This window comes from Daphnia carinata, chromosome 9 (assembly GCF_022539665.2).
Source record: "Daphnia carinata strain CSIRO-1 chromosome 9, CSIRO_AGI_Dcar_HiC_V3, whole genome shotgun sequence".
NCBI lineage: Eukaryota > Metazoa > Arthropoda > Branchiopoda > Diplostraca > Daphniidae > Daphnia > Daphnia carinata.
In genome coordinates this window covers 4,816,729-4,844,230 of record NC_081339.1, presented here as the reverse complement: position 1 = coordinate 4,844,230, position 27,502 = coordinate 4,816,729, and the positions used below count along the sequence as shown (strand labels likewise).

Sequence of the window (27,502 nt, the reverse complement as noted above, 5' to 3'; positions counted from 1 at the left end):
GTCAACCAATTTATTCGCGTGGAAAATTAATTAGGTCTGACGTCTGAGGTATAGCATATAGTCATACTTCTTATCTTTTGTTCGAAGAAAATTCTGTCTAAAGGCTTTTCATTTTCGTCTGCAGATGGATTGTCGTCTTAGTGGATCATGGATTCGGCAATGGTATCGTTAAGAAGCTGGCTGACTTAAAACAAGTACAGCAGACATAAAGGTTTTTTGTTTTTAAATTTAAAAATCTGCCAACCTTTTGGATATTCTTAGATGAGGTGGTTCGCTGTATATTAGGACGTGATTAATGACAAAAAAAAAATATGAGCCAGCGTGAGCGTCATGCCTGATTGTTCTAATTGATGATATTTAAAGGCACTTCTACATAACAGTACGAAGAATAAAACCTAACCTTACCAGTTCCTGAAGCAAAATGTGCACTTGCATAGTAACATGTCGCAGGTACGCTTATATGTATTATGTTATAGAGAAAAAAACAACTACTTCTTTTAGGAACATCAGGGATTAATAATACCTTCCAAACAATCATGAAACATCACGGTGCTTTACAGGCAAGTAGGATTATACATAAATAAGAAAGATGAGCACTCTAATACTTGTTATCAACTGTATTGTGATTGCTTGTGGAAACGAACTTCTTCCGAAGACCATCGCGGCCTGGCCAACAAACACTAGGCATTAGTATATTAGTATTAGTATGTTTTCGTTAATAATATTACGTTGTGTGCGCGTGAATCAGGTAAATTTCGCCTGGAAATACCGAACTCTGTGATTATAGCTCGTTTATTAACAAGATTAAATTCATTTAGAGCAAAACTTCTTTTCCGAAACTTCAAACTGGCAGAAGATGAAGAAGTAAGTGAGGGTTGTTCCAATCACCTATACGAGATCAATTGTTTCATTGAAACCAAACCATATATATGAGAAACGAACTTACTTGTGGAAAAAGCTTCCTACTCACATTGAAGTAACCATTGGCGCTTATCTGTGGAATTGTGTGGGTCATCTCCGAGATGAATGTGTTCATCTAGGCACAAGAAAAAAAAAAATCCATCCAGTGATTAGTGGTAAGTATGACATTTTTTACCTGCTGCTTCTGTAATCCTTTCAGTGGCTCATCGCATTTTAGGCTTAACAACTCTTTCATTGCATCTTCAGCCTGTTATAAAGCAACAAAATCTGCATTTCTCGTTGCGAGGGTGAGTGCCAATCATTCATGTTTTTGCCTTACCTTGTTTTGTATGCTATCTGCAGCAAAGCAAGTGACTGTTAAATTAAGTAAAACAAATAAAGTGAAAGTTATATCTGGCAGGGTTACGTGGTTGTCTAGTCCAAACAAGTAAAAGCTTGAATTGATTATAGACACAAAGTAAGACGTGGTGGCAAGAAGCAAGTACCAGCCAAAACTATCGTTAATGCCATCAACTGTATCATTGGCGAGCATATGTCTTTGTTTGAACAAGAATATTAATTGACTGACGTCTTGTTCTCGGCCATTCATTAGCTGAATTTCATTGCGCTTCACTTCGATCTGGATCGATACGAATGCAAGAGAAGAAGCGTAGCAATGAGTTAAAAACACGACCAAGGCAGTCAGTGGATAAACGGTTGATATAGACGCCATGAAGCTGATGAAGATTCGGTGAGTGGAGGATGTTCCCTTTGCAAAGTGGTAACCCGTAGAGATGGAGGCAAGTCCCAAAATCTATATACCAAATGGAATATTACGAAGTGGGATATATTGTATATCAAATTTAAGAGAAACAGTGAATGTCATGTGGAAGATAACGGTAATACTTTTTTCTTCTTACTAGCAAAATAATGGACGCTACCCCCACTGAAGACATATTGCGTATTCGGATGTAATTCTCTTCAATAAAGACACCCTCTAAACGCTGAAAAATCTTTCTTAAACGAATCCATCTTGTACGGATGACGGTAAGCATAATGATGTGAGTTCCAAATCCATTAATAGTATAATTTACGAAATCGATTATTGAGTTCATCTTAGCTGTTATTGTGTCGTAGTTAGATCCGCCGTATTGTTCAAGTGTACCCGGCTCCCATTTGGCGTACAAATAGCACAAAACGTCGATATGTCCAATTCCGTGGGACGAAAAACAGAGAACGCCGTAAGCTAACATTACACATCGGTGGCATAAACTTGATGACGTTGACACATCAGGAAGAGCAACTCCAAGAAAACGGAGCCAAATGATCAAAGGACGAATACTCCATGCCCAGCAGTTAACTGTGGCCGATTCTACTTCTATCTCGCGTGAGGATGAACTGACTGGGATAGCCATTATGGTCGGACTAACACAAAAAGTAGCATTCGATACGTTGATGAAGTTTGGTTGTTCTCTTGGGTGTGGCATTTGCGTAAACAAAGTGGAATATGCAAGATGGCTGTCTACGTCGAACAATCACTTTGCGACAGCCAGTAAAATGTTATGTCACGCAATAGTGTTATTGATTGATCACTCTTGTTAGAAGTGCATTTACAATGTAAACATCAATTGTATCTTCACAAAAATATTTTATGTTCCAGTGTTCATTGTTTTACCCCTAGTGTCGTGAAGCTGGCCACACCTCAAAAAGCTGCCCAAATCTATTCAGTGAATTGACGGAAGATGGAAAGCTGTGTGAGCAATCCCTTCTGGAAGCTGTGACATGCGATGAAAAGGAACTGTTTAAGGGCATCGTCTGTGTGGAACTCTTTAACAATCTTGATAAAGTCGTCCTCCAGGTAAGCCGTTTCTCGAAACTGTATTTTATGATTTAAAATATCTATTGGGTTTGCTTTAGGTTACAGGAAAAGATGTAGCTCAATACATAACATCATTCGAAGAAGCCGGCCTGCGACAACTACTACTACAAAACATTAAGAATTCTGGCTACATAAAACCATCACCTGTTCAGAAAGCTTCAGTTGCAGTTGTTCTTGCCAAAAGAGATTGAATTGCTTGTGCTGTCATGGGCTCCGGCAAAACGGTAATCCAATTAACCAACGCTGTGTAATTTTGAAACCTTGATACTTTCGTACTGACTTGATTCGAATGGGTCGGTATGAACTGGGTAAGTTAAAGTAAAAGTAATTTTTAGTGGACACGCCGGTGATTGCGACTACTAAAAGGTCCAATTGCATCTAAGATACTCAACAAACCCTTCGTGATATTCGTTGATTAAGTCATCTAAAATTTTACATTTTTTCATGTAGGTGACGTACTTGGTACTGGTTATGAACATATTGTTAGAACAAAGTGTTGCTGGTGCCTCTCATGCCATGGGGCAAAAGCCAGAAGTTGTATTTGTCGCACCCGCGCGTGAATTGGCCATTCAAATTCACCGCGAGGCGTGTAAATTCTTCTACAATTCGGTTTTAAAGTCTGTGATTATATATGGAGGAACTGTCACGAGCCATCAGCGGTCAAATCTTCAAGCTGGGTGCAATATTCTTGTCGCGACAACGGGGCGACTCGAGGATTTTCTCGACCGTGGAGTATTTGACTTCCGGGGGTCAGGTTTTAAATTTTGGACGAAGCTGATCGAATGCTTGATATGGGTTTCGGTCCCAATTTTGAAAAAATTGTCAACCATCCAACGATGCATCCGAAAGTATATTCTCGATGGCTTTTTGAGTATGAGATTTGACTGATGTAATACTATTTGTTTTTCTGTAGGGAATCCGTCGTGTTTGTATGTGTTCGGCTACATTTCCAGACGAAGTACAAGCGCTGGCTGCGACGTACATGGAAGACCACATATTCGTCACAACAGGCATTGTCGGTGGCCCCAATCCGGATGTTGAACAGCTGTTTTTTCAGTGCTCGAAAAGAGACAAGAGAGCTAAACTGATCGAAGTTTTACAAGATCTCGGTGATGCCAAGACTATCGTTTTTGTCGAAAGCAAAAAGACGGCGGATTTCGTCGCTTCATTTTTCTGCAAGAACAACTTACAAGTAAGAATTAAACCTGTTGTATATTGGGCAAGGTGTCTTAACTTTAAAAAGAAGGTATGGGTATGGCAATCCGCTTTACCTAAAATTAAAAAAAATATCGTTTTTTTTTTCTGTTTCACTGCTCTCGCCACCTCCCGGTCAGATTTCTAGGTAATTCTCTACATACACTCACCGAATTTTTCTGCTGCATCGCGCTAGCGCTGTAGCGTACTTTGCGGTTGCCATACGTCGTCAGGATATTTCGTCATATTGTGGTTTCACCCCATCTATCATTTGTACAAATTGTAGATATTGTCCCTAACAAGACTTCATGTTTACATTCTTGCCAGTGGTGCTGATACTTTTTTTTTATCACAACCGCTTGTTTCAGCTGTTCCTAGTATTGAAGCATTACTTATGCAAGTACTTAGAGAGGGCTGCCCCTTACAAAAGAAGAGCTTATCACGGTATGTTATGAAATAAATAGATTTTTAAAGAAAGAAAACTTTTTACCTCTCCTGTCCCTCATAGATGCAGTGATGGTATGTTTGCAAAACTGGAAAAAATTCTGTGCTGTGGGGGCCTTAAGTATGTGCTCAACATTTTGAAAAATGTGAACAGCAAAAACAGTTGATCAGAATTTCAAACGTCAAAAGTATTTATTTTTGGAAAATCAGTTAATCTACATCCTTATTTTCTGCTTTTTCATCAGTCACTATGCAGTGTGTTTGGACAACGGAAGCGTTCTTGAATCAGACTGCTTCAGTTTATATCGATGATGTATTGCTTGTCATGCCCGGTGACCAACTTCACAGTACTATGTTGTAAGTTAGTATCACTTAACAAAGCCAAATAGGTGTAAGAAAATGCAATTTTGTAAATTTTTTATACAGAATTATTTTACTGCTTTGTTTTTTGTTGTACATTGTACAGCAAATTTAGATTACATGCCTAGTATGAAAGAGATCAAGTATGTTACCGAAATTGGCTATCTCAATTCGCGAATTCCGAACTCATCCTCAGTCTGTCATTCTGATGCAGGGGTCCTGAAAGAAGTTGGAACGTTTTGAACGGTCTCAGCTAATAAGTCTGTCTTTTTTTTTGTGCCTGGAAACCCATGATTACAACTAATTCAAATGCCATTTATTGTGTTATTTGCATAGGTATTAGAAAATGGAAGTCGCTTAATGATTAGTTTCTTCGCTGCCCGTCAACTTACCATCCAAGCAAGCACTGTCTGTCAAACCATTAGCCGAATACAATTAATACCAGTAGTTCACCAAAACAAGAGGTAAAGAAGGATTGCACAGATCTTTATTGAATATATATATTGATAGACAAACATTTAAAAATTGATCATGTTTCGTTTTCTTTAAATAGGTTAAGAATCATACTCAATAAAAAGAGGTATCTAGTCGAGCCAAATTTCATAATAATAACGGTTGGAAGCCCGAAGGAATTTTTGAAAAATGCTTCCTGCCCATTACCTTCAGTCGTTGCTGCAGCCCGGAAACAAAGTATTAAAAGTTATATAAATTGAAGTGCATATCTGGGCTCCCTTCTTTTCTGTGGCCCCGTTTCCCTTAAATTTTTAATAAGCCCGTAGGGGGTCATGCCCCTACTGTGATCAGCAGTAAACGGTTGTGAGTGCGCTGTCCGGAAAGGGGACGTGGGGGTCCCCATGGTTCGATGATATCATTGGAGGGCTGTGGGGCTACCCAAAAATCCGAATTAACGGTTAATCGCTCACGTAAAAGCTTGTCCGCGACCTTCGCTCTTCTTCCGGCTTCTCTTAGCCACGCACCGGGTAATCTCCCCGGTGAGTCAACTGAGGTAGTGTCTCCCCCTACCTCGGTTGACAGCAACTTTGAAATCGGCTATTTTGCTCTTTCAAAGTTGCAAGTCTTTAAATTGTGCCGAATATTGGCAATACAAATTATTAAAAATAAATTTCGAAACTTGTCTTTTTTACTTTCGTGCAGTTTCTCTGTTTACTTATGTGAACATTTCCTTACTTAAGTCACAATGTCATTTTAAGGACATACAACTTATATTTTCAATTTTTGCTGTTCCCTATTATGGGAGAATATTTCGTTGTTAGACTATTTCATTGTTTATGAAACGATGCACTATAATCTCACTTCATCGAGATTCTACAACTTTTAGTGCACTAATGATGTTGAATTGTATACATACATTGTATATCTAATTTGACATCTTGAAATACATATATTTAGTTAATTTCACTTTGACTCTTTAGGGAATTGAACCCTTGAATTTTGGCGTGCGACGCCGATGCTCAACCATAGAGCCACGAGTCTCGTCAACTAGGTAACTATTTTTCCATGTCTTTTGAAGGAAACCTATTTGCACTTGTAATAATATTGTTGTGCGTCCCAACTCAATTTAATATTTCCGTCTCGGAATGTCACCTATAAATATAATAGAGTAATTCATTTTTTGGACAAAGAAATATTGTCTACAGTGGGAGCCATAACTCAATTCTCTAGCACAGAGGATACATACGTGACTCGAACTCTTGACTTTAGATTACCGTAGTCAGAAGCTCTACCTCATAGGTATTAGTACTACATAATTTCCCGTAGCATGCTAATACGATACACCGTAACGTAAAATAAGAAAAAGTCGGGCTTAGTTTTAAACCTGACTGTACATCAGATGGCCGTGCATGATAAGGCTATAATAATAGTATGTGGTATATCTTCATGCTATGATCTATATTTACCAGGTATACCTTCCCATTAGCGTGATACATAATGCTAGTAGTCTCTGTTAACGAAGTAGTGTCATAAGTATATCAATTCGCGCGATCAACCAACAATAAAATAAAAAAACAAGCACGAAAGGAACCACTACACCATTTCATATATAATCAAAATGCTTAAAATGTTTGGCATATTAATGTTCATTTTTTAGTTTTTGCGAAGTTGAAAAAAAAATTACCGGAAGTGACCGGAAGTAGACTGTATCTCCAGAAATACTGGGCCCACAACAAAACAAATTTGATTTTCGTGATCCTCGTGAAATTTAAGGTGTGTCTGACCTATTTTGACCTGTTTTTGGCGAAAAGTCCAATTTGGCCAAAATCGCGATTTTTCCTGAACTATAGTTCAGGGAAATTTGCGATTTTTGGCGATTTTCGGGTATTTCCTCCTGACACATGGATTCGACCCCAAATTTCACGAGGATTACGAAAATGTGGTTCTTTTTTTCATTCAGACCAACAGATAGTGAGTAATTAAGCAATTTCAAACCGAAAGTTATACCGAAAATTAAAATTTCGAAAAGTTAAAAAATGAACTATGTTTTCCTTTACAAGGTACACAAGATCTGCATAGTTTCAGTCGTAAACTATAGTAAATTAACATAACATGGCCTTGATGTTGATTGTTGACAGAACATTGACCACTTCAAAGCACTACCACACACATAATAATCAATGTAAATGTTTCAAAACCATCCCCTTAATTTGATAGCCATCAGAATTAAGGCCATAGTGGAACAGATACGGTTCTTACCAGAAAAAAAGTAAACAGGAGATCCAATTCTTGCGGAATATTGATGGCAAATAGCACATCTTGTTAGAATTTCTTGAAGGTTTATTCCAATAAAAAAAATCTTCCGTTACAGACTGTGCATATTTTGTTGCATTGAGAAATGAATGCTACCACGCTTGTAACAATGGCTTTATCCAGAATGATACAACATGAGACCTGGTTTTCCAAAAGTACGTTAATATTACCTTGTTCTATGCCCAACAGATTACATTTTGTGTTGGTAACGAAGCAGCGTAAAATTTGCACATCAATAATAGTGGTGGAGGTAAAAACAACAAGCTATTCCGACGAAGTAAACTCAAATACACTTCTACGTAACAACAAAGTAAACAATGAGAATCAAATGTCAAAAAATAGTTTCGATTTCAGCCGCTAGAGGCTGGTGAACTTGCAGCACCGTCCGTTGGAAATTATGTTGCATATTTTCAAGACATCTAGTGGAGAAGTGACTAATTCCGATCCATTGTCATTGCCACCACGTCAGCTGTTCTTTCACGCTATTCTATCAGCTGTTCTATTTCGCGTGGCGTCGGGCTGAGGATGGAAGCATGAAATGAACGTCTTCCTTCTAGAAATTTTACCGTTGATTTCATCGTGTTTAGACCTGGATTTCGTGAATCGAATCTGTGCTTAAAGGTGAAGTAAGTTCGTAAAGGTATTATGGCAACTATTGTTGTCAAAAAGCATTCTGTAAAACATTTTAAATTATTCAAAGGAGCAGCATTGATTGGCTTAGCCACCACGTTTTTGATCTCGGTTAGTCGAATACACCCATTTGGGACCAAGGGTGCTACACGAAGAAGACAGTCCTTTGCAATCGATGTCACAGCCTGGATGTCTTAAATCCAGAGTATATCAGGTAGTGTTAAGTGATGGTATTATTTAATTTAATCGTTTTAGCTTTGTTACTGTTCTTTTAGGTCCTAGTGATTTACCAGGATGCTGTAGTGGTCACAGAATCACTTTGGGAAAGAAAGAAATATCATTATTATTCTGTGTTACTGTAATAAAAGACATGCAGTACCATTGTTGTGTTGTTGAATCATTCTCCCACACGCAAGAAACAAAGAGAAGTTCCAGAAGAACATTGCATATGTTCCCTACTGGGTAGTCAAGTCTGTCACATTGTGAAGATCTTTTTGGGTTTTTTGTAGACAAAAAGCAAACATTTTTTTTTTCAGCTGTGAAAAGGGATGTTCACTAAACATTGTCAACGTCTTGAGATTCAGTTATATACATGGTAAGTGTTTACTAGTAAAACTAACTTTATAAAGTAAAGTGAAATATACAAGAAAAATATATAAATTTGAAATTGTTTTTATTGTCCCACCTCCGCCCTCAATTCCACCACATTTTACATACATATATAAATACAAATACATACATGAATAAAAATACACACATAAATACAAACACATACACTTAACTAAATTAACCGGTTGGCTGCCACGCCATGCAACCCGTAGGTTGCTTAAGCTACATTCGCTACACGTCGAGTCGGAAGGATCCCCGACCAAGGTGGGGCTTGTCCGAAGACAAGCCCGGGCTGGCACGGTGAAAGAGTCCATTCTGGGAATGCACACCCCAGGATATCTCTCACCGTGCCGACAAAGAGAAGTCCCTAATGGTGCATTGCCTAGCGCCTAATGGCATAAAGCCATTAGGCGCAATGGCGACTGTTCCCCCCATGGCCATGAGGAGAACAGCGCCCAAGTCCCTACATCTACAAAAAAAAATGGGACCAAACGGCGTGGCAGCCAACGGGTTAACTTATATACTAGACACATTATACACTACAAAATAAAATAATACCACGGAGACCGATACACGATGAACTCCCTCCATCGCCGTGGGATGCCGACTTTTTGTGAATGGTGAAGGCGAAGGCAAATTGCGATGACGTCGATGGCAAAGGCAAAGACGAGGAAGGCGATAGCGGTGGCAGAGATGAAGAAGGTGATGGCAAAGGTGAAGAAGGCGATGGCAGAGGCGAGACGGTGATGGCGAAGACGGTGATGGCGAAGAAAGCGATGGCGAAGACGGCGAAGACGGTGATGGCGAAGAAAGCGATGGCGAAGAAAGCGATGGCGAAGACGGCGACGGCGATGGCGATGGCGAAGACGGCGATGGCGATGGCGATGGCGAAGACGGCGATGGCGATGGCGAAGACGGCGATGGCGAAGACGGCGACGGCGATGGCGATGGTGAAGACGGCGATGGCGAAGACGGCGACGGCGATGGCGATGGCGAAGACGGCGATGGCGATGGCGATGGCGAAGACGGCGATGGCGATGGCGAAGACGGCGATGGCGATGGCGAAGACGGCGATGGCGATGGCGAAGACGGCGATGGCGATGGCGAAGACGGCGATGGCGATGGCGAAGACGGCGATGGCGATGGCGAAGACGGCGATGGCGATGGCGATGGCGAAGACGGCGATGGCGATGGCGAAGACGACGTTAAGAAGAAGGCGTTAAGAAGATGACGAGCCCATGGCGGAGTCGAAGACAGCAATGAGACGACTATCAGGACTTTATTTTTTATTGACCCTATGTAACTTTAACAGATGTAAAGATATTAGACAAAAGAATATGAGAATTTAATAAAATAGATCGAAGTATGATTATGGTTCGCGGAGATTTTTAAAAATAATACAAGTTAAAAAACGAAAACTAGCTCAAGTAGTTTCCCAGGATTACTGGGACCATAATATGAAACTGACTGAAGGCAGGGAATGCTACTTCTGAAAAGTAGTCTTTCATCCAAAAGAAACCTTTGCTAAATGCTTATCAAACATTCCATATCTTCAGTCTTCCTTCAACAACAGCTTGTCACAAACAGTTGTCATCAAGCTTTGTTAGTTGAACGTAGATTCAAGAAGTTCCAACAAACAAATATTTAGTACAATATTAGTCACGATATTGAATACAAACTTGAAAAAGGTTAATAAACTGTCAAGTTTACTAGATATAGATGAAAAAGGCAGATATATTAAATAATGATATCTCAGCTAGTGTGCTCAAACTTGAAACAGTTCAGCCAATCCTTTTAATTCTACTCACGATTCAATTCTAAGGAATCACTGCTAAAAAATACTCAAGCACAAATTTGCCAATAATATTTCTACTATGCTCTGAAGAAGAACTTGGAGACATTTTACTCCAGAAAAATCAGATGACTGCATTTTCCAATGCACCAGCTGAGCCTTGACTTGCTTACTATCTATGTTCAACTTATCATTGCTAGTTTACATAAGAGGCTTCCAGCTTCCTAATTCTAACAATAAAGCAAAATATTAACGCCTGGACAAAAATAATGATCGTATATTACTTACTCGTTGATGTAAATGCACAAAACAGTGGAAAAACTCAAAATAACTACAGAGCAAAAACGATTGAATGTTTTCATGGCTAATGGTGGACATGACAGACGACGGTAGCGTTCAAGCTTTTGGGTTTTGATGCAAAGCAACCAAAGTTTAAATCTTCATACGGTAAGCATCCTGGAATTTCATATACACTTGGAGTGATTGATTTGATTTTTAATTTACGGTTCCTTACCGTTTATATGCAAATTTTCCGGAAGTGTTTCGGACGTAACGAAGAACTACAGAACTGCTAAGCAGACAACGAAACAATTCAGAGATTTATAACACCTATAAAATTTGGGAAAGAGAATTATTTTAATTACAAAAAACAGGAAATTGGATTTTGGCCCAATATGCGAAGTTTTTGGTAGTTTTAGTAGCTAAAACTTTGTAAAAATTTCTCTACTGTATTCTTTCAAGTGTGTGATGAGCAAGTTAAACAATATTGTCTCAAACCAAACATGTTTTAAACTTTTATTCTTCTTCAGTCACAGCAGATAAAATCAGTTTTCTTCCATTACATACATCATTAACTTCAATTAAATGAAAGGGATTGGACTTTCACCATTTTGCCTACAAAAGCACTCAAATTGTTTACATTATCATCTTCAAATTTCAAATAGTCGGCCATCTGAGTTAGTTATTTTCACTAGACCTGCAAAAACGCGGTATTAATACTTGCCATACCTTAATAATGAAATGTCCAGTTTAAACGATAACACAGGTTTTCCAAACTTCCACAATACACAGATCTAAGTTCAAATCTACCAGACCTGACATCTGAAGACTGGGGGTATTTAGAAAGCTGGAACATAGATTGTAAATAGCTTTTAGGTAATATATTTAAGACTTTTACAGTTACGAAATATAAGTCAAGAAAAAGTATTATAAAAAATAAGGATAACTTACAAGGAGTTGAAGGATTCGAACATGCTTACCTTTCTTGCGTCGTGTCGATACTAAACACTTATTTTGGCAACAGTAACACAGCGCCACAACGTAACATTAACACAAATTATCGATTGAAATCAGTCACAATCAACGACGGGATGGTTTAAGTACTCCAGCACGAACCTATTTACTTCAAATGGGTTGATACTTGATGCGCTGACGAAAACAACCCTGACGAAGACTACCTTTAATATCTGATTGGTTTGTTGAAAGATTAATCACGATCACGTTAACAATTGATTGCTTTCATTCGGGCTACTAGCTCTAACATGCATCCTAGATCAAAGTCAACCAGATTCGTGTAAAAAAGACAACGCCATGCACCTAAAGAGCCCTGTCCAAAAACATTTCTGTAAACACATTTCACAAAAATACAAAAAAAAAATAATAATCTTCTTCAGCATGCTACTGGATAAATTTTGAATGCACTGAACTTTTACTTTTGAGAACCTAAATCTTCTATACCTTGTGGTTTCTTTTCTGGTACACATTCTTCCCGAAGTCTTCATGGTGATCTTATCGGTAACATGGCTACAACAATTCAAAAAAAACACTATTAGTTAGCAAGGCAAGAAGTTGACTAACATGTTACGTTGATCAGAACTTATCAGTCTCTTCATCATAATTTTTTTTTCATCCGTATTCGTTTTTTCTTTCTTCAAACCATAACAAATTTAAATTTTTTTTTTGTGTGTGTGCCTCGGTTTACCCTTCATTTTGTAGTTTGATCAAATGACTTTGTTTCTCCTGTAAATAAGAATAATATTTTTTAAAAATGTTAACATGTACAGATTTTTCGCTATTGCTTCGGGTTGGCGATGAAAAAAATGTTGATCGAATGGAAAAGATGCGAAAAACCCATAAAAGCTGAAAGTGTGGGTATGAAATCCCTTGTTTCTTTTTTTCGCTGGTTGGTTTGTAATGTTTAGTTGGACTTAACGACGAAAAAAAAAATGGGGGATTTTACACATCAGCTTTTCCTTCTAAAAAATGTCTACATTAGAAATCGAATACAAAACGGCTTCGGTAATCGAATAAGTTTATACTACTAAAAAAAATTTATATTACTTCTTTCTCCTTCAGCTAAAACTCCTACTTTGTTCTTCTCCTGACAACTCGCAGCGTCTCCACTTTTCCATTGGGTTTGTCCATTCGTTACGTTCTCCCTTTCATTACCTTAATCAAGTTGAACCTTATCAACTTGAATTACAAAAAAAAACTATTATTATCGACGGGGAGGATGAAAAGAAGAATGCAAACTAGGTTAATTTAGGATTTGGAACAGATTCCGCTTTTGCTACCGACGACTTAAAAAAGCCATTAAACTGGAAGAATCCCATTTCTTTTTCAATAATACCAACATTAAACCATCTTCATTTCTATAGGTTACCACAAAATGTTTTGTTTGTACGTCTAAAGGAAATGTGATTTGTTTTTTCAGATTTTTCACTACCAGACGAAAAACTTAATTTCAGAAAAAAAAAAATTCAACGAATAAAAATCAAAAAAAGGATTTCCGTAGATCACCAGTTTCGAACATTACGAGTATGTTCCAATCTCACCAATTTTACTGATTCAACAAAAATAATTTTTTGTTAATTATTCTCCCAATTAAATCCCCTGAACCAGAGAAGAAATGGATGATTTTTGGGGTTGGAAGGACAGGAGGAAGGATATGAAAAATATCTTGATTAGGGACTTAAGTTACCACACTATATGTCACTGTTACCGCCTATATCAATGTGAAGGCCACTTGCAACTTGACACACACTTAATATCCAATAAATTCGGTATCCAGTAGACCTACATGAAGAATTAAGTTCCTGAACACCTCATCATGGTGACCCATCTGCCAAGCAAAGATTGATTAAATATAATTCCACTCATTATATTAATACGAACAAAAAACACCTACCAGTAAGCAATCCTGAAACAGACATCCACGATCAAAGCCCAGCCTCGATGTTGACGCATTTAAGTTAACAGTCAACACAACAGACAATATCCCAAATAAACCGAACTCCCATATGTAAGCCACCCACCTTGTGAGTATACTAAAACCAGTAACCTTGTTACCAAACATCTACTGAAAAAATATTTTGTGTCATCAGATTAATTTGTTCTCAAGTATTATAAGTGGCTATAAATAATCAATATTTTACCGATTATCGAAATTCGTCCATATTGGTACTCTGCAACGTGGCACGTCGTCGGCTTATGGGAGCACTTTACCTCAATGGTTCATCAAAAAAGCATTGGGCCTTTTTATATGTCCAGGGATGGGGAGCCAACCATCCCACTCTCAGAGCCAGAAGAAGTCGTATAAAAAAATTCGGCGTTGCCATTTTCCACTTTTAAAATTAAACTTCCATTTCGAATTTTCAATCCCACAAACCATTCAATTTGTCATTGGTACCGTGATACAGCTTCTAGCCCTTTGAAAGTTTAGTACTTTAAGATTTGCATTTTTATTGTTAAAAATATTTACATTTAATTATAACTGTCAAATGGCAACACCAATGGTAGGGAAATGTATAATCGCCTCTAGCGGGTAAGGAAAAATGAATGTTTCAGTTTCTCCGAATACAGTTTTGAGTCTGCAAATGGGGTTCTATCTCCTCTTGCTTACCTCATTACCCTATAAATCGCGGTTTTATAAGATGTCTTGGGTCTTCCGGGATAAATCAAATCTCTAAACGAGACCCTCCCCGCTGGAATAATACCTACACGCTCAAACCCGATTAGCCATTTCCCCGGGGCTAGGTACCCGGGTGGAGTGGGCGGCCTGATCATGTCTGATCGGGGACGAGCCCTACCCGCTTCTGTCTTTTTCGTGTACATTCAAACTGCTAGATGTCATGGGTGAAAATTTTCTGCAGACGTCTTTCAAGCATGTTCGGTTTTAAAACTCTGAAATAATTACGTTTAAATCATATTGGGAATTTTTGATAGACCAATAATTCTGTAGAACACACAGTTTAGCAGTTTTTTAATCTAATCATTGTAAAAATGCTGCAAAAATTCACCAACTTTTTTTTTGCTAGAACCCCCACCTCGAAACTAGATTGGCAGGTGAATCCTGAATGCCCATAGCATGGTGCAATTATATTTTCTCATAAACTCAATTGTCTTGTGATGTACTTATAACTTTTAGTTCTTAAGCAGGTGATCGAAGAAAGTCTAAGTCAAAGCTCTGAGTTGGATCTACTGAATGGTAATGAAGATCAAATGTTCCTCTGCCAAGAAAATATTCTGAATGCCACAGTGAATCATCCTCTCAATCTGAAATATCCATTGCCAGAAATTTATATTCATAGCTTCCTCAAAGCCCTTATCAATAAGGTATCTTGCAAGGGCTTCTAATCTTTTAGCTGTAAACATTTGTGAAAGCAACTAAAACTGTTTTTTAATGCAACAGGTGGAAAAATACCCATGTGAAATTCATTATCAAGTTTTGGAAAAGTATACCGACCTAGTGTGTAAAAATCTAGCTGATACGGAATCTGGATATCGAACATTTATAATTGATGAGAGCACAAGCATTAGTCTGAAAGAGAACATCAGCATCATATCAGATGGAACCACGGGGCTCTGCACATGGCAGGTAATATAAAAAAAACATGCATCTGATTTTTTGTTTAGTATTTGAGTTCGTTTACATTCATTTCTCCCAGGCGGCGTTTTATTTGGCTGAATGGTGTATTGCAAACCGCGAAAGGATTAGCGGGATGACGGTCATCGAACTCGGTTCGGGGGCGGGCCTTGCTGGTCTTACATGCTATAAAATGTGCCAACCTCGATTTATAACTCTGACTGATTTTCACCCAAAAGTAATAGAGACGCTTCGTTACAACGTGAAAAATAATCAAGTAATCACATCACGAAGCGGTTCGTCGATTAATGTCCAGTCGTTAGATTGGATGGAGTTTAGTAAAAACGAAAATGACTTAGAGGCAGATCTTGTTCTAGCTTCAGGTAATTACAGTAAAAAGATATATAACAATTATGAAAACCGAAATAATGGATGTCTTGCATTTCAAGACGTCGTTTACGATGAAGAGCTGATTCCCTTCCTAGTAGGAACACTAGTGAAATTACTTCAACCAAAGCGTAATCTGAATATGTTACCCTCCGCTATTATCGCCTGTACGGAGCGGAATGAAGAGACATTGGAGCGCTTTTTGTCCGAACTGGGTAAGTATATTGGCTATATTAATTGCCTGTTTTGACATTCGTTTTCCCTCCCATTTATTTGTTTCCACGAATCTCACGATTTTGATCTCATTTCACATCTTTCGTTTTTTTTTTGCAGCATGTCGTAGTCTCAAGTACGAACATTTAGAGCATGCTCCGGTGGTTTTTGCCTGCGAACGGAATTATCCAGTTAGAATTTATGAAATAAAGCCCTTGCTAAGTTGACTGTCAGTTTTTCTCCCTTTGTTTTTTTTTTGTTACTTTTCCCATTCAATCGTACATGACAGGAAGTCGGCCACCAAGAGACGCACACGATCGCAAAGTTGACAACTGTGAAAGTAACGGACCTTTTCGTTTCGCCGTTTGCCAAGAAAAAAAAAATCTTCCAGCAATATGAACGGCAAAAAAAAAGAGATTTGCTTCATGGCCGGTGCGGGTCGTATGACATAAGAGCTGATGAATTAACGAGGTGAAAGTGTGCGCGGCATACTTTTATACGTGTGTAGCTAACCTACGTGTTATGACACACTAGCGCCGTCGAGCGCGCAAAAACCCATCAGGTATGGTTTCTGGCAGTTTGCCTGTCTTTGCTTTATAGTTCTTTGTCCGCGCCGTTTCTTTTTTGCAGGAGCAGAGAACTTTTAAAAGAGACAACAACTTTCCTTGGGCCCCTTTCCGTTGTTGTCGTACAATCTTAGATTATACAACAGCTCTCTATCGCTCCCCTCTCTTTCACTCTCTTATGTCTTAAATGCTAATTGTAGGTATATCGCGTTGAGCTAGCGAACCCTCAACTTTCTATTTTTGCCTGATTGTTACGTTGTTCGTCGGGCAAAAGTTCGATTTCTGTTTTCAGGGCTTATGCGTTCTAATCTGGTCGACAACGCCTCTGCAACAGGGGAGGATATGACGTCAGGCAACTACTTTTCGCTTAAATTATTTCAATCTTGCAAGATCAATGAAAGAAGGAGCAGATGGCTAGCACAAACTTTTTTTTTTTCTTTTTTTAAAGGTAGGGGGAATGACACACACGGCGAGAAAACAGCAGCGCCATCTGGTTTTTGGTTCTATAATTCGACCAGGACTAAAATGGCGACACGGTGCCAACATAACAATCAAGAAAGGGATCTGAGATAGTCGTTTTTTTCTGATAGTGGAAACAGAGGGAAAAAAAGGTCGCTCTCTTTTGTATCATTTATGTGACCCCCGCCTTGTACATGATTATGCGAAAGAAGGTTAAGAAAAGAGTAAAGAGGCAGAGGCACTTATTGTTGGTGTAAGCCCGAGGAACCCCCCCTGCTAGAAAGCTTTCTCTGTTATACACGAACCAGTACGGGGGATCTTTGTGCGTCGACTGTGTCTACATTCACACAGCTGCTTCTGGGGCCGCAAATCATTTATCTCGAATTTCTTGTGTAGGCGCGCGTGCCCGATTCACCACCACCCCAGGTTTCCTTTGATAATCAAAAAGAACGGATGCATCTTTTCTTTGTAAACAAATTCAAAACAGGGTCGGTCCTCCGGAAGTTTTCGCTTAAAATTCGAGCCTGCTAATCATCGAATAGAATCTTTTAAATTTAACAGTAGAGATATAACTGTAGACACATTTCCGTAGACGAATGCAGTACGTAGGTTGATAGACAAAAGAAAAGACAGCTGGTAGGCCAGACCTTGTTTTTCTCCCCCCTACAAGCAAAAAATCACCTATATTTAAACGGGGCAACACCCCTCTTTCGACCCCCCTCCCTCGAAGTTGAGGCTTCCTTACCTTGTAGAGGTAAAAAAGAAATGTACCTCTAGGAATTAACTGGATATATTCAATAATTAGATCGCTGGTCTTTTTTAATAGGCGTGTTAACTTTAAAAAGGTAAAAATCGAAACATTACACTGATGTTTTACAAGGGGGGAAAGTTCGATCATGGTCCAATCAATTTGTCCATCAGGAAAAATGACAAACCCAACGGAGCTATTTGACATTCGTACCTACATAGTTGCTGTAGTCAACATCTTTTCACGTGTCAACAATATGGGGGAAGAAAGTCCACTTGGATGACGTTAACAAGTTGATCAGCTGTTTTCTAGTACTTTCTAGAATATTATTTTCTTCCCCCACACGGTGGTCATATGAACGTAAAATGAATTACCTGTTAATATACCTGCTCTTTTTTTTATTATTCCAACAGTTTTCTTTGCAGACCCAATCACAAAAAAATGCGTAGTAATTTTATAATAGTCGAGAAATAAGGAAAGTAAGGACATGAAAGATACGAATTATTATTGTGTAGCCCTTACATACCGAGACATTTTTTTTAAACTTTGTACAAATTTGACTTTATTCACCCTCTTTGAAAAAAAAAAATTATAACGAGAAGTTTTGTTTTAGATAGAACAAGAAACTAAAAAGATCCAATTGTTGGGAAGTAGGGACGAAAATGAAGAGGAAAAAATTAATTTAAGATGTAACACAGCCTTTCAAACAGAAAAAAAAAACAGCAGGGTATATAGTCAAGCATTCAAGAAGAAAGATAAATCAATGGTTCAATAAGTGAGGGTACAAAAAAGAAAAATATAGGCTATATGTATATAAATGTACAGACATACAAATACGTGGTGTTATTTTTTTTCGATTTACGCCCCAGTTTTGGCAAATTTGTTCGAATAACGAAAAAGGAAATTTTTTATTTTGCCTTGTTGTTGGTCAATGCAATTTTACAATTCAAATCTTTTTGGGATCGATAATTCAGTAATTCCAGAATAATCCGGTTTTTATTAGGTTGCAAAGAAAGAAAGAAGAAAAAATTTGGGCGGGAAATAACAGTCATTGTCTTCATTCCTTTGCTTTTCCACTCATAACTAAACTGATATAATAACCATAATTAGGAGAAAAACATATTAAATCGCAAAAATAATTTTAAAGAAATATTGGAATTTCACAGTTGATTTTTTTACGTCGTATAACACAACACTGCTTAGCGTGAAAAACAAATTATTAATTATTGATATTTTTGTTGTCTTCCTTTATTTACCATCGGCCTCTGTTGCATTGTCGCTAGTGTTGCCATTGTCTGCACTGCCACTGGCGCCATTTGGTCTGTGACGGAAAAAACCAGACACAGTTTTGCACTCGCGAATGGTGACAGTCATCATGTTGACCGTCACGTCTGTGATGAAGATCTGATCAACCAATGGGTTTTTACGGTGCCAATAATCCAGACTCGGTGTCAAAAGGTGATCCGTCGATGAAGGTGCTGACTGCTTCCGGCCATTGGGACCATGCCCGTTTTGGTTGACGTTCTCCTGGTCCGACAAACTTCCACCCGTTTGCTCGCAACGTTTCGACGAATTGAGGCTGCTACTGCTGCTCGGTGGATGAGCTGATTCTCCAGGTAAAGCAGGTGAAAGAACGGGTGCAGGTCTAGTAGGCGAACTGGATCGACTGGCCGGCGAACTCGGTGAGTACTTGTTAGCACCACGTTGCAATGAGAGTAGCGCCATTTTAGCCGATTGCTCATCTTGTGACAACGATCGTTGTGGCGCTGGATTGTTGGGTGGCTGGTTGGATCTTTCCCGCCAATCCAATCCTGGACGAGCCACTGCTTCTCCATTGGGCGATAATGAAATTGATAATGTGACATGAGGCTCTTTGGTGATTGTAGTGGGGTTTCCTGCAACAGTCAAGGTAGCTGGGTCGGTGGGAGCACGTGTTGGTGTAGTGGGTGCCAGTCGAGGAACTTTGGCTGTAGGAGATAGTGGACTGTTTCCATTCTGTCCGCTGGGGCTTCGTGGACTCCTGGACCGGTCAAGTGACGTTGTCGAAATGGTAACACCGACTCGGCCGTTATCGCTAAGCACTTCGGCTTTCCTTTTGGTACCAGACGAATCTTTTTTCTTTTTCCTTTTCTTTCTCCTTTTCCTTGTCCTTCTTCTTTTCTTTGGCAACATCGGATTTGTTTGCTTTCGAGTCATTCGAAGGCGTTTGCGACGAACTGACCGACCTTTCCACTCTGAAAGCAGAGGCAATTTTAGGTCCGGCTGCTGTGGCTGCTGCTCTGCAACTTGGAGGAGATGACAACGGTTTCTCTATCACTTTTTTCTCAGGTTCTTTAACTGTTATGGGTGCAGGGGGAGACGTAACAACTGGGGATGTAACAACCGGTTCCTTATCCGTTTCTTCTTCACTGCCACTGCTACTACTCGAACTGCTACTCGAGCCGGATTCACCGTCGTCTGAATCACCTTCGGAAGATGATGAGGTACTTAGCCGCCTATCACGATTCGATCTCCCACCGCTGCTTGATTGCTGCTGTGATTGTTGATCCGACTTTTTCTTTGGTCCTCTTTTGAATGTGGCTGCTTCTCGTTCTCGTCTTTTTAACCAAAAGAACAAACAAATCATTAGCTGGAAAGACTTGATTTCAGCTGGAGACGATTTCTGGAAACCTGTCACTTGCACTTCCTGCTTGCACAATTGACAGCGTGTTGACACTTGACAAACACACAAAGCATTATGAATAAAGTTTTGGATTTTGTTGAGATTTCGAAACTAGTGTTTCCCAGCAGTAGTGTAGAAAGATTGACACCACTAAAACCTATGTGTTTATGGGAGAATCAAACAGACATACCTTTCGAAGGCTTCTAGAAGACGCCCATCCAGTATGTTTTCTTCTGGCTCCCACGTATTGTGCCTGTTAACATCCAAACCATTGTGTTATTAGTAATGTCAAGTCATTTAATCAATTCGAATGGTGACTCACTTTGTGCTCCAACCTTTCCATTTCACCAAATACTCGGGGTGGCCCTGTTTTTTTGAGAAGACGACAAGAAAAGAAAAAATAAACAAGGCTGGTCAGAAATGTGTCATGCATGTAGGTTAGTAACGTTGACATATCCAAACACTTTAAAGCAAACATTTGCAAAAGAAATAATAGACTTGCCCTTCGAATTCTTTTTTTGAGAATGCGTTCGGCCGCGAACACCCTGTCTCCCACATTCGACAGCTCCATTTTGGAATCCAGTTTTGAGAATGTTTGAGGGAAACCGTTTGACAATAAATATCCAGTAAACTTCAAACGAGGCAACCAATCGTAATTTGCACAAACACAGGAAGCCTAATAACAGTTGCTTCTTTCTTTTCTTTCTTATATATTTTTTTTTTATCTCAGCTATCCGAGGGAAGCTTTTTTTCTTTTTCTTTTTTCCCGAGACACAGACACACTCGCACAACAAACACACAACAACAGATGCGCTACTTGCGTTCCACACAACTGCCGACTGAGGGCGCCGGCGCTTTGGTTGTACGGTTTAGAGGCTTTTTTTCCCTTCCCCTGCCCTCCCCAACCTCTCCCAACTGGACCCGGAGGCGTACTATCGAAAAAGTACACTCAAGCCAACTTAATTTGAACCGACTGAATAGAGTGATGCAATAGTCTTTTTTTTTTTCTTAATAAATTTAATTCCACTGCGAGCTATAAAGTGTTTTTCTAGAAATCCTATCGAGATACGTAAACTCAATTTGCTATTCTCGGTAAGCCGAACTTTCTAGAAAAGATGCCAAGGAAGGCCGAATGACTCGATGAAAGATTCGTCGACGAGTGTTAGTAAACGGGAAACTTCTAGTTGCTTACGTCAAGGACCTTTCGCCCTCCCCCCTTCTCTAGCCGTAACGTCAAACAATTAATTTCGATTGAATGTGGGGTAATTTAACGATGGATTAAAACATCCTTGCCTTCAATTCCATCGGCTGATCTGCGATCCGACTTATTTACTGTCACAGTACAAATAGATGATTTTTATAAACGACATTCTGAAATGAAAGTCCCGTTGGCCACACTCAAGGTTATCTTGAATGTTATTTACGTTTAATGTCACCGTAGCGAAATCCTCTTGTTTAGCTATTCATTGGATTCTCTCGAGTCTAGGATGAAATTGATGTTTAGGAGGTCCCCGTCTTTCTCAACGTTTTTAATCTAATAAACAAGAACCTGGACTTTCAAAAAAACATAAAAAAGTACAACATGTGGCGAGTTCTTTTTTCCCTTCTTGTTACGAGGGCGGTGCACGTGTCACGACGTGTTTCTCCGCTGTAGGTCAACGGTCTCGTAACACAGGATATATTTCTTTCTCATTCTGTCGGTTTGTGTATACACAGAAACCCTAAAGGTCTTAAATGTGTGCATACCGCCCGAATCGTCTACACATCCCAAACGACTAGCAGTAGACAATCAAGACTATGTTGTTTGATTATAAACACATGCTTGTCTTTTCTTATTTTTTTTCATCTGATAAAACCTGATTTTGGCAAGAGGTATTATTGGCAAACTATCAACGTTTTCTTTTGTGTCTATTTGTCTTGGACTTTATTTTTTTTTTGTGTTACTGTTCCAATCTGTCAAGTCGCGTGCAATTTCAATAGAGGTGAAAGGCGACCTCCTTTTATCTGCATTTTTACGATTTCATTGTAATCGCGTCATTGTCTATCTAGACTTAAAAAACAAAATACTAGTGAAAAATCAGCCTTTTTTCACGTTTACAAATAAAAAGTGTAGTGAATAGTGCCAATATGCACTATTCGGCCCACCTTTCTCTATGGCGTTCACCTCAATACTTTCCACATGTAATAGAAACATGCACGATCTACTGTTCCGATTTTTTTAAGATATGATATGCGTCTGTGATCGATATCGTTTCATCTGCAGGGGGAAAAACTTTGTTTCGTTTTTTAAATGTGGATTTTTTTTGTTAGCCACAGTTGTATAGTTAAAAAATCGATAAGATCGTCACGCCGGCTTTCACCTGCAAGTTTTTAGTATTTTTTTGACAGGTAAATAATACCTGTGGAAACGAAAAATAATGAGTCATAAGCGGCTTCCAATCGTAAGGGGGTTATGCGATAAAATTCAAATAGTTTAAGCCCCACGAACTCTTTGATGACGCAATACAGGTTTTGATCGCATTTTAATTAATCATATAACGCATGTTTTCAAAAGCCAGTCCCGTTTTTTTTTTCCTTTAATAATTTGTGGACATTTTCCTTGGGAAAAACACGCGACATTCTCACGCAAATAGACAAATCTTTCCTCTCGTGTTCTCAATTTGTTTTCTGCCTCTAGTTTTGTTGTGAAAAACGTTCACAGGAGAACAAAAACGAGCAGATGATTTCGAAAAAAAATTTCTTTCAAAACCTCCCCTCTTAAAAAACTACTAGTACAAGAGAATAAAAATTCTGCTGGTCTATGACAGACGAGGGTCAGCGATGATCCGTTGATGGGCCGGTGTTCCATGTGCCCCTTTACGTCTCTACAAACCAGATGGACTTTTCTATGTGAGGGCTACTGGATGAAGAAAAGGGCAGGTGTGCCAATAGGCAGAGGGATGTCGATTGTCCTCGACATGGGAGCCGTTGATCTACTAATACAGAGGCCTACCTCTAAAAAAAAAAGCCTTTGGTTATTTGGTTATAACGGTCGCACGAGCCTCAGTCAACAGCAATAGGCTCTTAGTTATGAGAGTCCTCCGCCAAGAGGGGTGTGCTAGTTGAATAGCTGTTATGTTTAAATGGCGAGCGGCAAAAATTGATGCAAGACATTTATTTTTTTCTATGCACACCTTTAGGCGTTACAATCATTCGTTACACAGTAGGTCGAAAGCTCTACTTTTTTTATGATGGAACTAGAATTTGATTTGGCTACCAAGAATTAAAGACAATGCAGCAGCCTAAAAAACACAAAAAAAGGGTACCGCTCTATTTTAAACAGCGGCTCGACCACCTGGATACACCGCGGCAGATCAATCAGCAGGTGTTACGACCCCTAGTATAAATTTGCTTGTTTGTAGCCTCGAAAACAAAAATAGCTTCTTCATCGTATCAATAAAAAATAAGCCATTTCTATTTGATTTCTAACCGCTTTTTTTGTTGAAAAATTCAATAGGTTGTAAGTACCCTGTGCTGGACAAGAAGAAAACGATTGCTCTCTTTATGGACTCTTGAGAAGAGTTGGCCATTGAAGCAACCTCAATAGACCACTGCCATCTGCCCTGTTTGACGTCTCGAGTAGCAGACAAAAAGTGTGTCTATACCTGACTGTGAATAATGCAACCCCGTCCAGGTAAATATAGCCTATATATTATTACGGTAAGAACATCAAACATGCTTAAAAAAAAAGGAGAATATGGGAGCACAGTAAACACGAAGATGCATTCTCAGAAGCTTTAAAAAAAATGGCGCTATCATCACGCTAGTTGCGCTTCTATTGCCGCCAAGTGAGAGCCGTGAATTATGAACCGACGTGACTCGGTCGTAAAGCGTTTGTGTATAAAAAAAGAACCCGAACGGAGAGAAACTTACGACTCTGTCTTGACCTACTCATTCGGACCTTTTTTTTTTAAGGTGAAAAAAAGATGGCAGCCAACGGTGTCAATGGCCCTGATCTCTTAAAAGCATATACAAGCATTTCGTGAATACCGTGAAAAGCCCCGTCAAAAAAATTGGCTTCAATTTTTCCATTCTCCTTTTTGTTTTTCTGGCATGATTTGGGCGGACGGGAAAATATAAAAGATCAAATGAATAAATGATTGATAGCAATAATGCTACTGCTGATCGTTCAGATTAGGAAGAAAAGGAGTTCTTTTCTTCAATTGGATAAACAATGATAAAAAGGAACTAAGAAATGGATTGAGGTCAATTCCGGGAGACGGTGTGTGTGTGTATTCATTTACTTGCACAGTTTTGTTGTCCTACGGCATCAGCACCGCGGTGGCAAATACAAGGAGTGCCCCTTTCGAAACAATATTCAGACTTGGATGATGATCGGGTCGTGTCCGGTTGCCTTCAAAAAGGTTTTAAATCCAGCGACGGTGATGCTGGTCGTGGCCTCGTTGGTCAGTGGGTGAAAGTTCAAATAAGAATCCTTGCCGTTCGTCTCATCCCAAAGCTGGCCGTCTAGCACGAACGTAACGAGTTGTTGTTGGGCGTCATTTAATAGCGCGAAAGGCGTCACCGATCCTTGCTGCACACCCAGGGTAGCTTCGAGCGTCTCGACGTCAGCAAATCGCAGCTCTTTGGCTCCAATCATTTTGGAAACTTGGCTCAGCTGGATAGCAGCGTCGTGACGGGCCGTGATCAGGTAGAGCTTGCCCGTTTTCTTGTCCTTCACCAACAGGTTTTTAGCGTGAAAGCCAGCTAAATGCGAGATATGCTCCATCATAGCTGCCACAGTGAAGACGGCCGGATGCTCCAGGGTCCGAAATGCGATGCCAAGCTCCGTTAGATAATTCTCCAGAATACTGCGCTTGCTGTTTGACGGTGCGGTCTGTTTTATGTACGACAACAATCATCCACATTCGTTTTCACACACATCATTCCCGGAAGAAGAAAAGTAATTTTTTCTTTTATTTTAATTTACCGCCTGCTTGACAGTCGATCGGCAGCGATCCATCCAGGCGCGGATGTTTTTGCCAATGTCTTTTTCTGTGCAGGAATTCACTAAAGCTGAATAGACTACAAAGTCTACGAGTCCGACCTCGTTGCTACTTTCCTCCAGTGATTTTCGGCTGGATAGAGTATTGTCCAGTGATTGCAAAGTGGCTGCTCGATCACGTTTCGATCCCCGGCATCCGAGAGGTGCGGTGCTTTCGGTCAAGTCAAGGAACTGATCAATTTGGGTAGCCTTTAATGGTTGATCTTCGTAATCCAATAATCCAGGCACATATCTAGCCAAATATCGGACGATATTGGCTTCTCCGTTGATAGCTGCAGCCTGAGATGATGGTGAGACTATCAGGGACGGTTCTTCACCATCGCCTGCTTTTAAGATTTAATCATTAGTATTACGCTTCAATTAAATTGAAAAATGATTATACCTTTAATCCAGATAAGTGTAATGGCCATGCGAGCTTGAGACCGTTCCAGTCGTGAATCAGAACTGATGAAGGATTTGAGAGTATCGTTCAACAACTTGTTTCCGGCAACTGCAGAATGGACGTGCGTTCTTGCGTACACTGACACACCGAGCTTTTCCATGCGTTCCCTCAATAATGGCAGTGAATGCGGAGGATTAGAGGGGCTGGCATGTATAACCAAATCTTGAAAACTTCGTTCCTTGAAATGTAATACGAAAAAGTTATTAGTGCAAATATCTTTTCATAACGACTACTGGACATGCCACATAATTTAAATAGAGAGTCAAGCAAGCAACAAAAGGGAAAATTAATTCAAACAGAAACAGTAGAAGTCAATGGAGAAATACGACCCATGCTTACATCAAAAGAATTATTTACACCAGGGTAAGTTCACGCTGTTAGAACTGGAACTTCACGCAAATCAGACGCAGTTAGGAGATGCACAGTTCTCAATTCATTAAAATTCATTCAAATCCCATCTAAGAAGAAAAATGTAATTTTTTTTTTTACCCCTGGTCCTACAACATCTATCTGCCCAGCTAAGCATTGTGAAGTGCTAGGTACTTGGCCTTGAATGTTACTACTGTTCAACGCAGAACTAATGCTTCTTATTTCTTCATTGAGTTCTCTTATACGTTCCAAAAGGGACCTTTGCTGCAGTTGCAGAACAGTGGTACTGGAAACACTCTGATGGTAAGGAGCAAATTAAGGCTTTGGTCCAAAAAAACAGCCAAAACAGTGCTTCATTTTTTAAAAAAACCTGAGGGTCATCCATCACCGCCAGCCTTGACTTGAGCTCAAAGAGTGAAGTCATGAGGGAAGAAATACGAAGGACCAGCAAATCCTGTTGGACTGCCAGTGCCTTGACAGTCAGTGGTGGAGCAGGCTGTACCACAACAATCAATTTTTCCAAATAAACTGTTATCATAGGAACAAAAGGTATAATAGCCTTACCCCTGCATCAATAAAGGATGACAAGCCAGACGAAGAGCCAGTTTTTATCGCAGCAAGTTCAGATTGAAGTCTTTGAAGTCTAGATGTGATTTCTGTCCAACGTTTTTCCAGCTGTTCCACCTCACACTTCAAACGACGAATACATTAAAGGACAGTGCAGACAAACAATTAGCATTATCTTGTTTATTACGTTGTTTGATGTTGCGTTATCCTCTGTGTTACAGTCCGTTCCATCAGTTACTTTATTATTGAAATGGTCACTGATTTTCTTCATTTTGTACACACAGCTAGGATGCGGGGTTTCTCCTACTGACTTAAATAATGGTTGCAGCTTGTACATGATTTCTACCTACGTGTTTTCTAGTTAAAATGGGAAGAAATGACAATGAGACCGAATTTTTTCGAGCCTTGAAAATGTGGTCTATTTATATAATTTTTTTTCAACGTAAAAGAATTCGTCTACATCCGTAGTGCAACAGTGATGACACCTGCCTGTTGCTATATGTACTAAAATATATATTTCTTTTACGTTGTTGTTCTAATTACCTTACGCTTACGCATGTTTGAAGCCAAAAATAGAAACTAGACTTTTCGTACATCGAGCTTGCGT

The 27,502-nt window shown here is 39.4% G+C and overlaps 4 protein-coding genes and 4 long non-coding RNA genes across 17 annotated transcripts; 5 read left to right on the top strand and 3 right to left on the bottom strand.

The window, feature by feature from the left end:
* The first annotated feature begins 803 nt into the window (after positions 1-803).
* On the top strand, positions 804-2,365 carry LOC132088258 (uncharacterized). The gene is made up of 4 exons (XR_009421659.1): positions 804-1,208; positions 1,264-1,740; positions 1,824-1,961; positions 2,038-2,365. It is a non-coding gene; the product is annotated as an uncharacterized LOC132088258 (long non-coding RNA).
* A 913-nt stretch (positions 2,366-3,278) lies between these two features.
* On the top strand, positions 3,279-4,012 carry LOC130688494 (probable ATP-dependent RNA helicase DDX4). Its single transcript, XM_057511476.2, has 3 exons — positions 3,279-3,627; positions 3,693-3,971; positions 4,004-4,012. The coding sequence occupies exons 1-3, from the start codon at positions 3,562-3,564 to the stop codon at positions 4,010-4,012; spliced, it is 354 nt and encodes a 117-aa protein (XP_057367459.1). The 5' UTR covers positions 3,279-3,561.
* Positions 4,013-4,201: 189 nt separating this feature from the next.
* LOC130688264 (uncharacterized) lies at positions 4,202-5,791 on the top strand. The gene is made up of 6 exons (XR_009000400.2): positions 4,202-4,417; positions 4,482-4,605; positions 4,663-4,774; positions 4,884-5,037; positions 5,114-5,241; positions 5,331-5,791. It is a non-coding gene; the product is annotated as an uncharacterized LOC130688264 (long non-coding RNA).
* Positions 5,792-8,041: 2,250 nt separating this feature from the next.
* On the top strand, positions 8,042-8,560 carry LOC130688262 (uncharacterized). Of its 2 annotated transcripts, none has more exons than XR_009000397.2 (3): positions 8,042-8,183; positions 8,244-8,387; positions 8,449-8,560. It is a non-coding gene; the product is annotated as an uncharacterized LOC130688262 (long non-coding RNA). The 2 variants fall into 2 exon arrangements; XR_009421792.1 differs by having other exon boundaries at positions 8,056-8,169.
* Positions 8,561-11,555: 2,995 nt separating this feature from the next.
* LOC130688263 (uncharacterized) lies at positions 11,556-14,146 on the bottom strand. Of its 3 annotated transcripts, none has more exons than XR_009000399.2 (4): positions 14,009-14,146; positions 13,762-13,932; positions 12,915-13,695; positions 11,556-12,840 (listed from the first exon to the last, which is right to left on the bottom strand). It is a non-coding gene; the product is annotated as an uncharacterized LOC130688263 (long non-coding RNA). The 3 variants fall into 3 exon arrangements; XR_009421857.1 differs by having other exon boundaries at positions 11,556-13,046; positions 13,555-13,695; XR_009000398.2 differs by having other exon boundaries at positions 11,556-13,695.
* Positions 14,147-14,755: 609 nt separating this feature from the next.
* On the top strand, positions 14,756-16,760 carry LOC130688252 (protein-lysine N-methyltransferase EEF2KMT-like). 4 transcript variants are annotated; one of them, XR_009421647.1, is made up of 7 exons: positions 14,756-14,918; positions 15,012-15,188; positions 15,265-15,450; positions 15,521-15,821; positions 15,888-16,040; positions 16,328-16,600; positions 16,669-16,760. XR_009421647.1 is itself a non-coding variant. In XM_059496720.1 (6 exons), exons 1-6 carry the CDS (start codon positions 14,856-14,858, stop codon positions 16,435-16,437), a joined length of 990 nt encoding a protein of 329 aa, XP_059352703.1. In that variant the 5' UTR covers positions 14,756-14,855; the 3' UTR covers positions 16,438-16,760. The 4 variants fall into 4 exon arrangements, 3 of the variants coding, with proteins under 3 accessions (XP_059352703.1, XP_057367212.1, XP_059352704.1); XM_059496720.1 differs by having other exon boundaries at positions 16,328-16,760; XM_057511229.2 differs by lacking the exons at positions 16,328-16,600; positions 16,669-16,760 and adding an exon at positions 16,159-16,271 and having other exon boundaries at positions 14,760-14,918.
* Positions 16,761-18,654: 1,894 nt separating this feature from the next.
* LOC130688247 (chromobox protein homolog 2-like) lies at positions 18,655-21,320 on the bottom strand. Its single transcript, XM_057511220.2, is given in 5 exon segments — positions 18,655-19,927; positions 19,929-20,408; positions 20,664-20,726; positions 20,796-20,839; positions 20,976-21,320. Coding segments are annotated over 5 exon segments (1,524 nt in total). The 5' UTR covers positions 21,045-21,320; the 3' UTR covers positions 18,655-19,059.
* Positions 21,321-24,764: 3,444 nt separating this feature from the next.
* On the bottom strand, positions 24,765-27,349 carry LOC130688240 (probable aminoacyl tRNA synthase complex-interacting multifunctional protein 2). 4 transcript variants are annotated; one of them, XM_057511207.2, is made up of 7 exons: positions 27,083-27,349; positions 26,893-27,018; positions 26,699-26,824; positions 26,449-26,625; positions 25,900-26,137; positions 25,443-25,843; positions 24,765-25,349 (listed from the first exon to the last, which is right to left on the bottom strand). In XM_057511207.2, exons 1-7 carry the CDS (start codon positions 27,230-27,232, stop codon positions 24,831-24,833), a joined length of 1,737 nt encoding a protein of 578 aa, XP_057367190.1. In that variant the 5' UTR covers positions 27,233-27,349; the 3' UTR covers positions 24,765-24,830. The 4 variants fall into 4 exon arrangements, with proteins under 4 accessions (XP_057367190.1, XP_057367191.1, XP_057367192.1 ...); XM_057511208.2 differs by having other exon boundaries at positions 25,443-25,840; positions 27,083-27,347; XM_057511209.2 differs by lacking the exon at positions 26,449-26,625.
* Between the last annotated feature and the right edge of the window lie 153 nt (positions 27,350-27,502).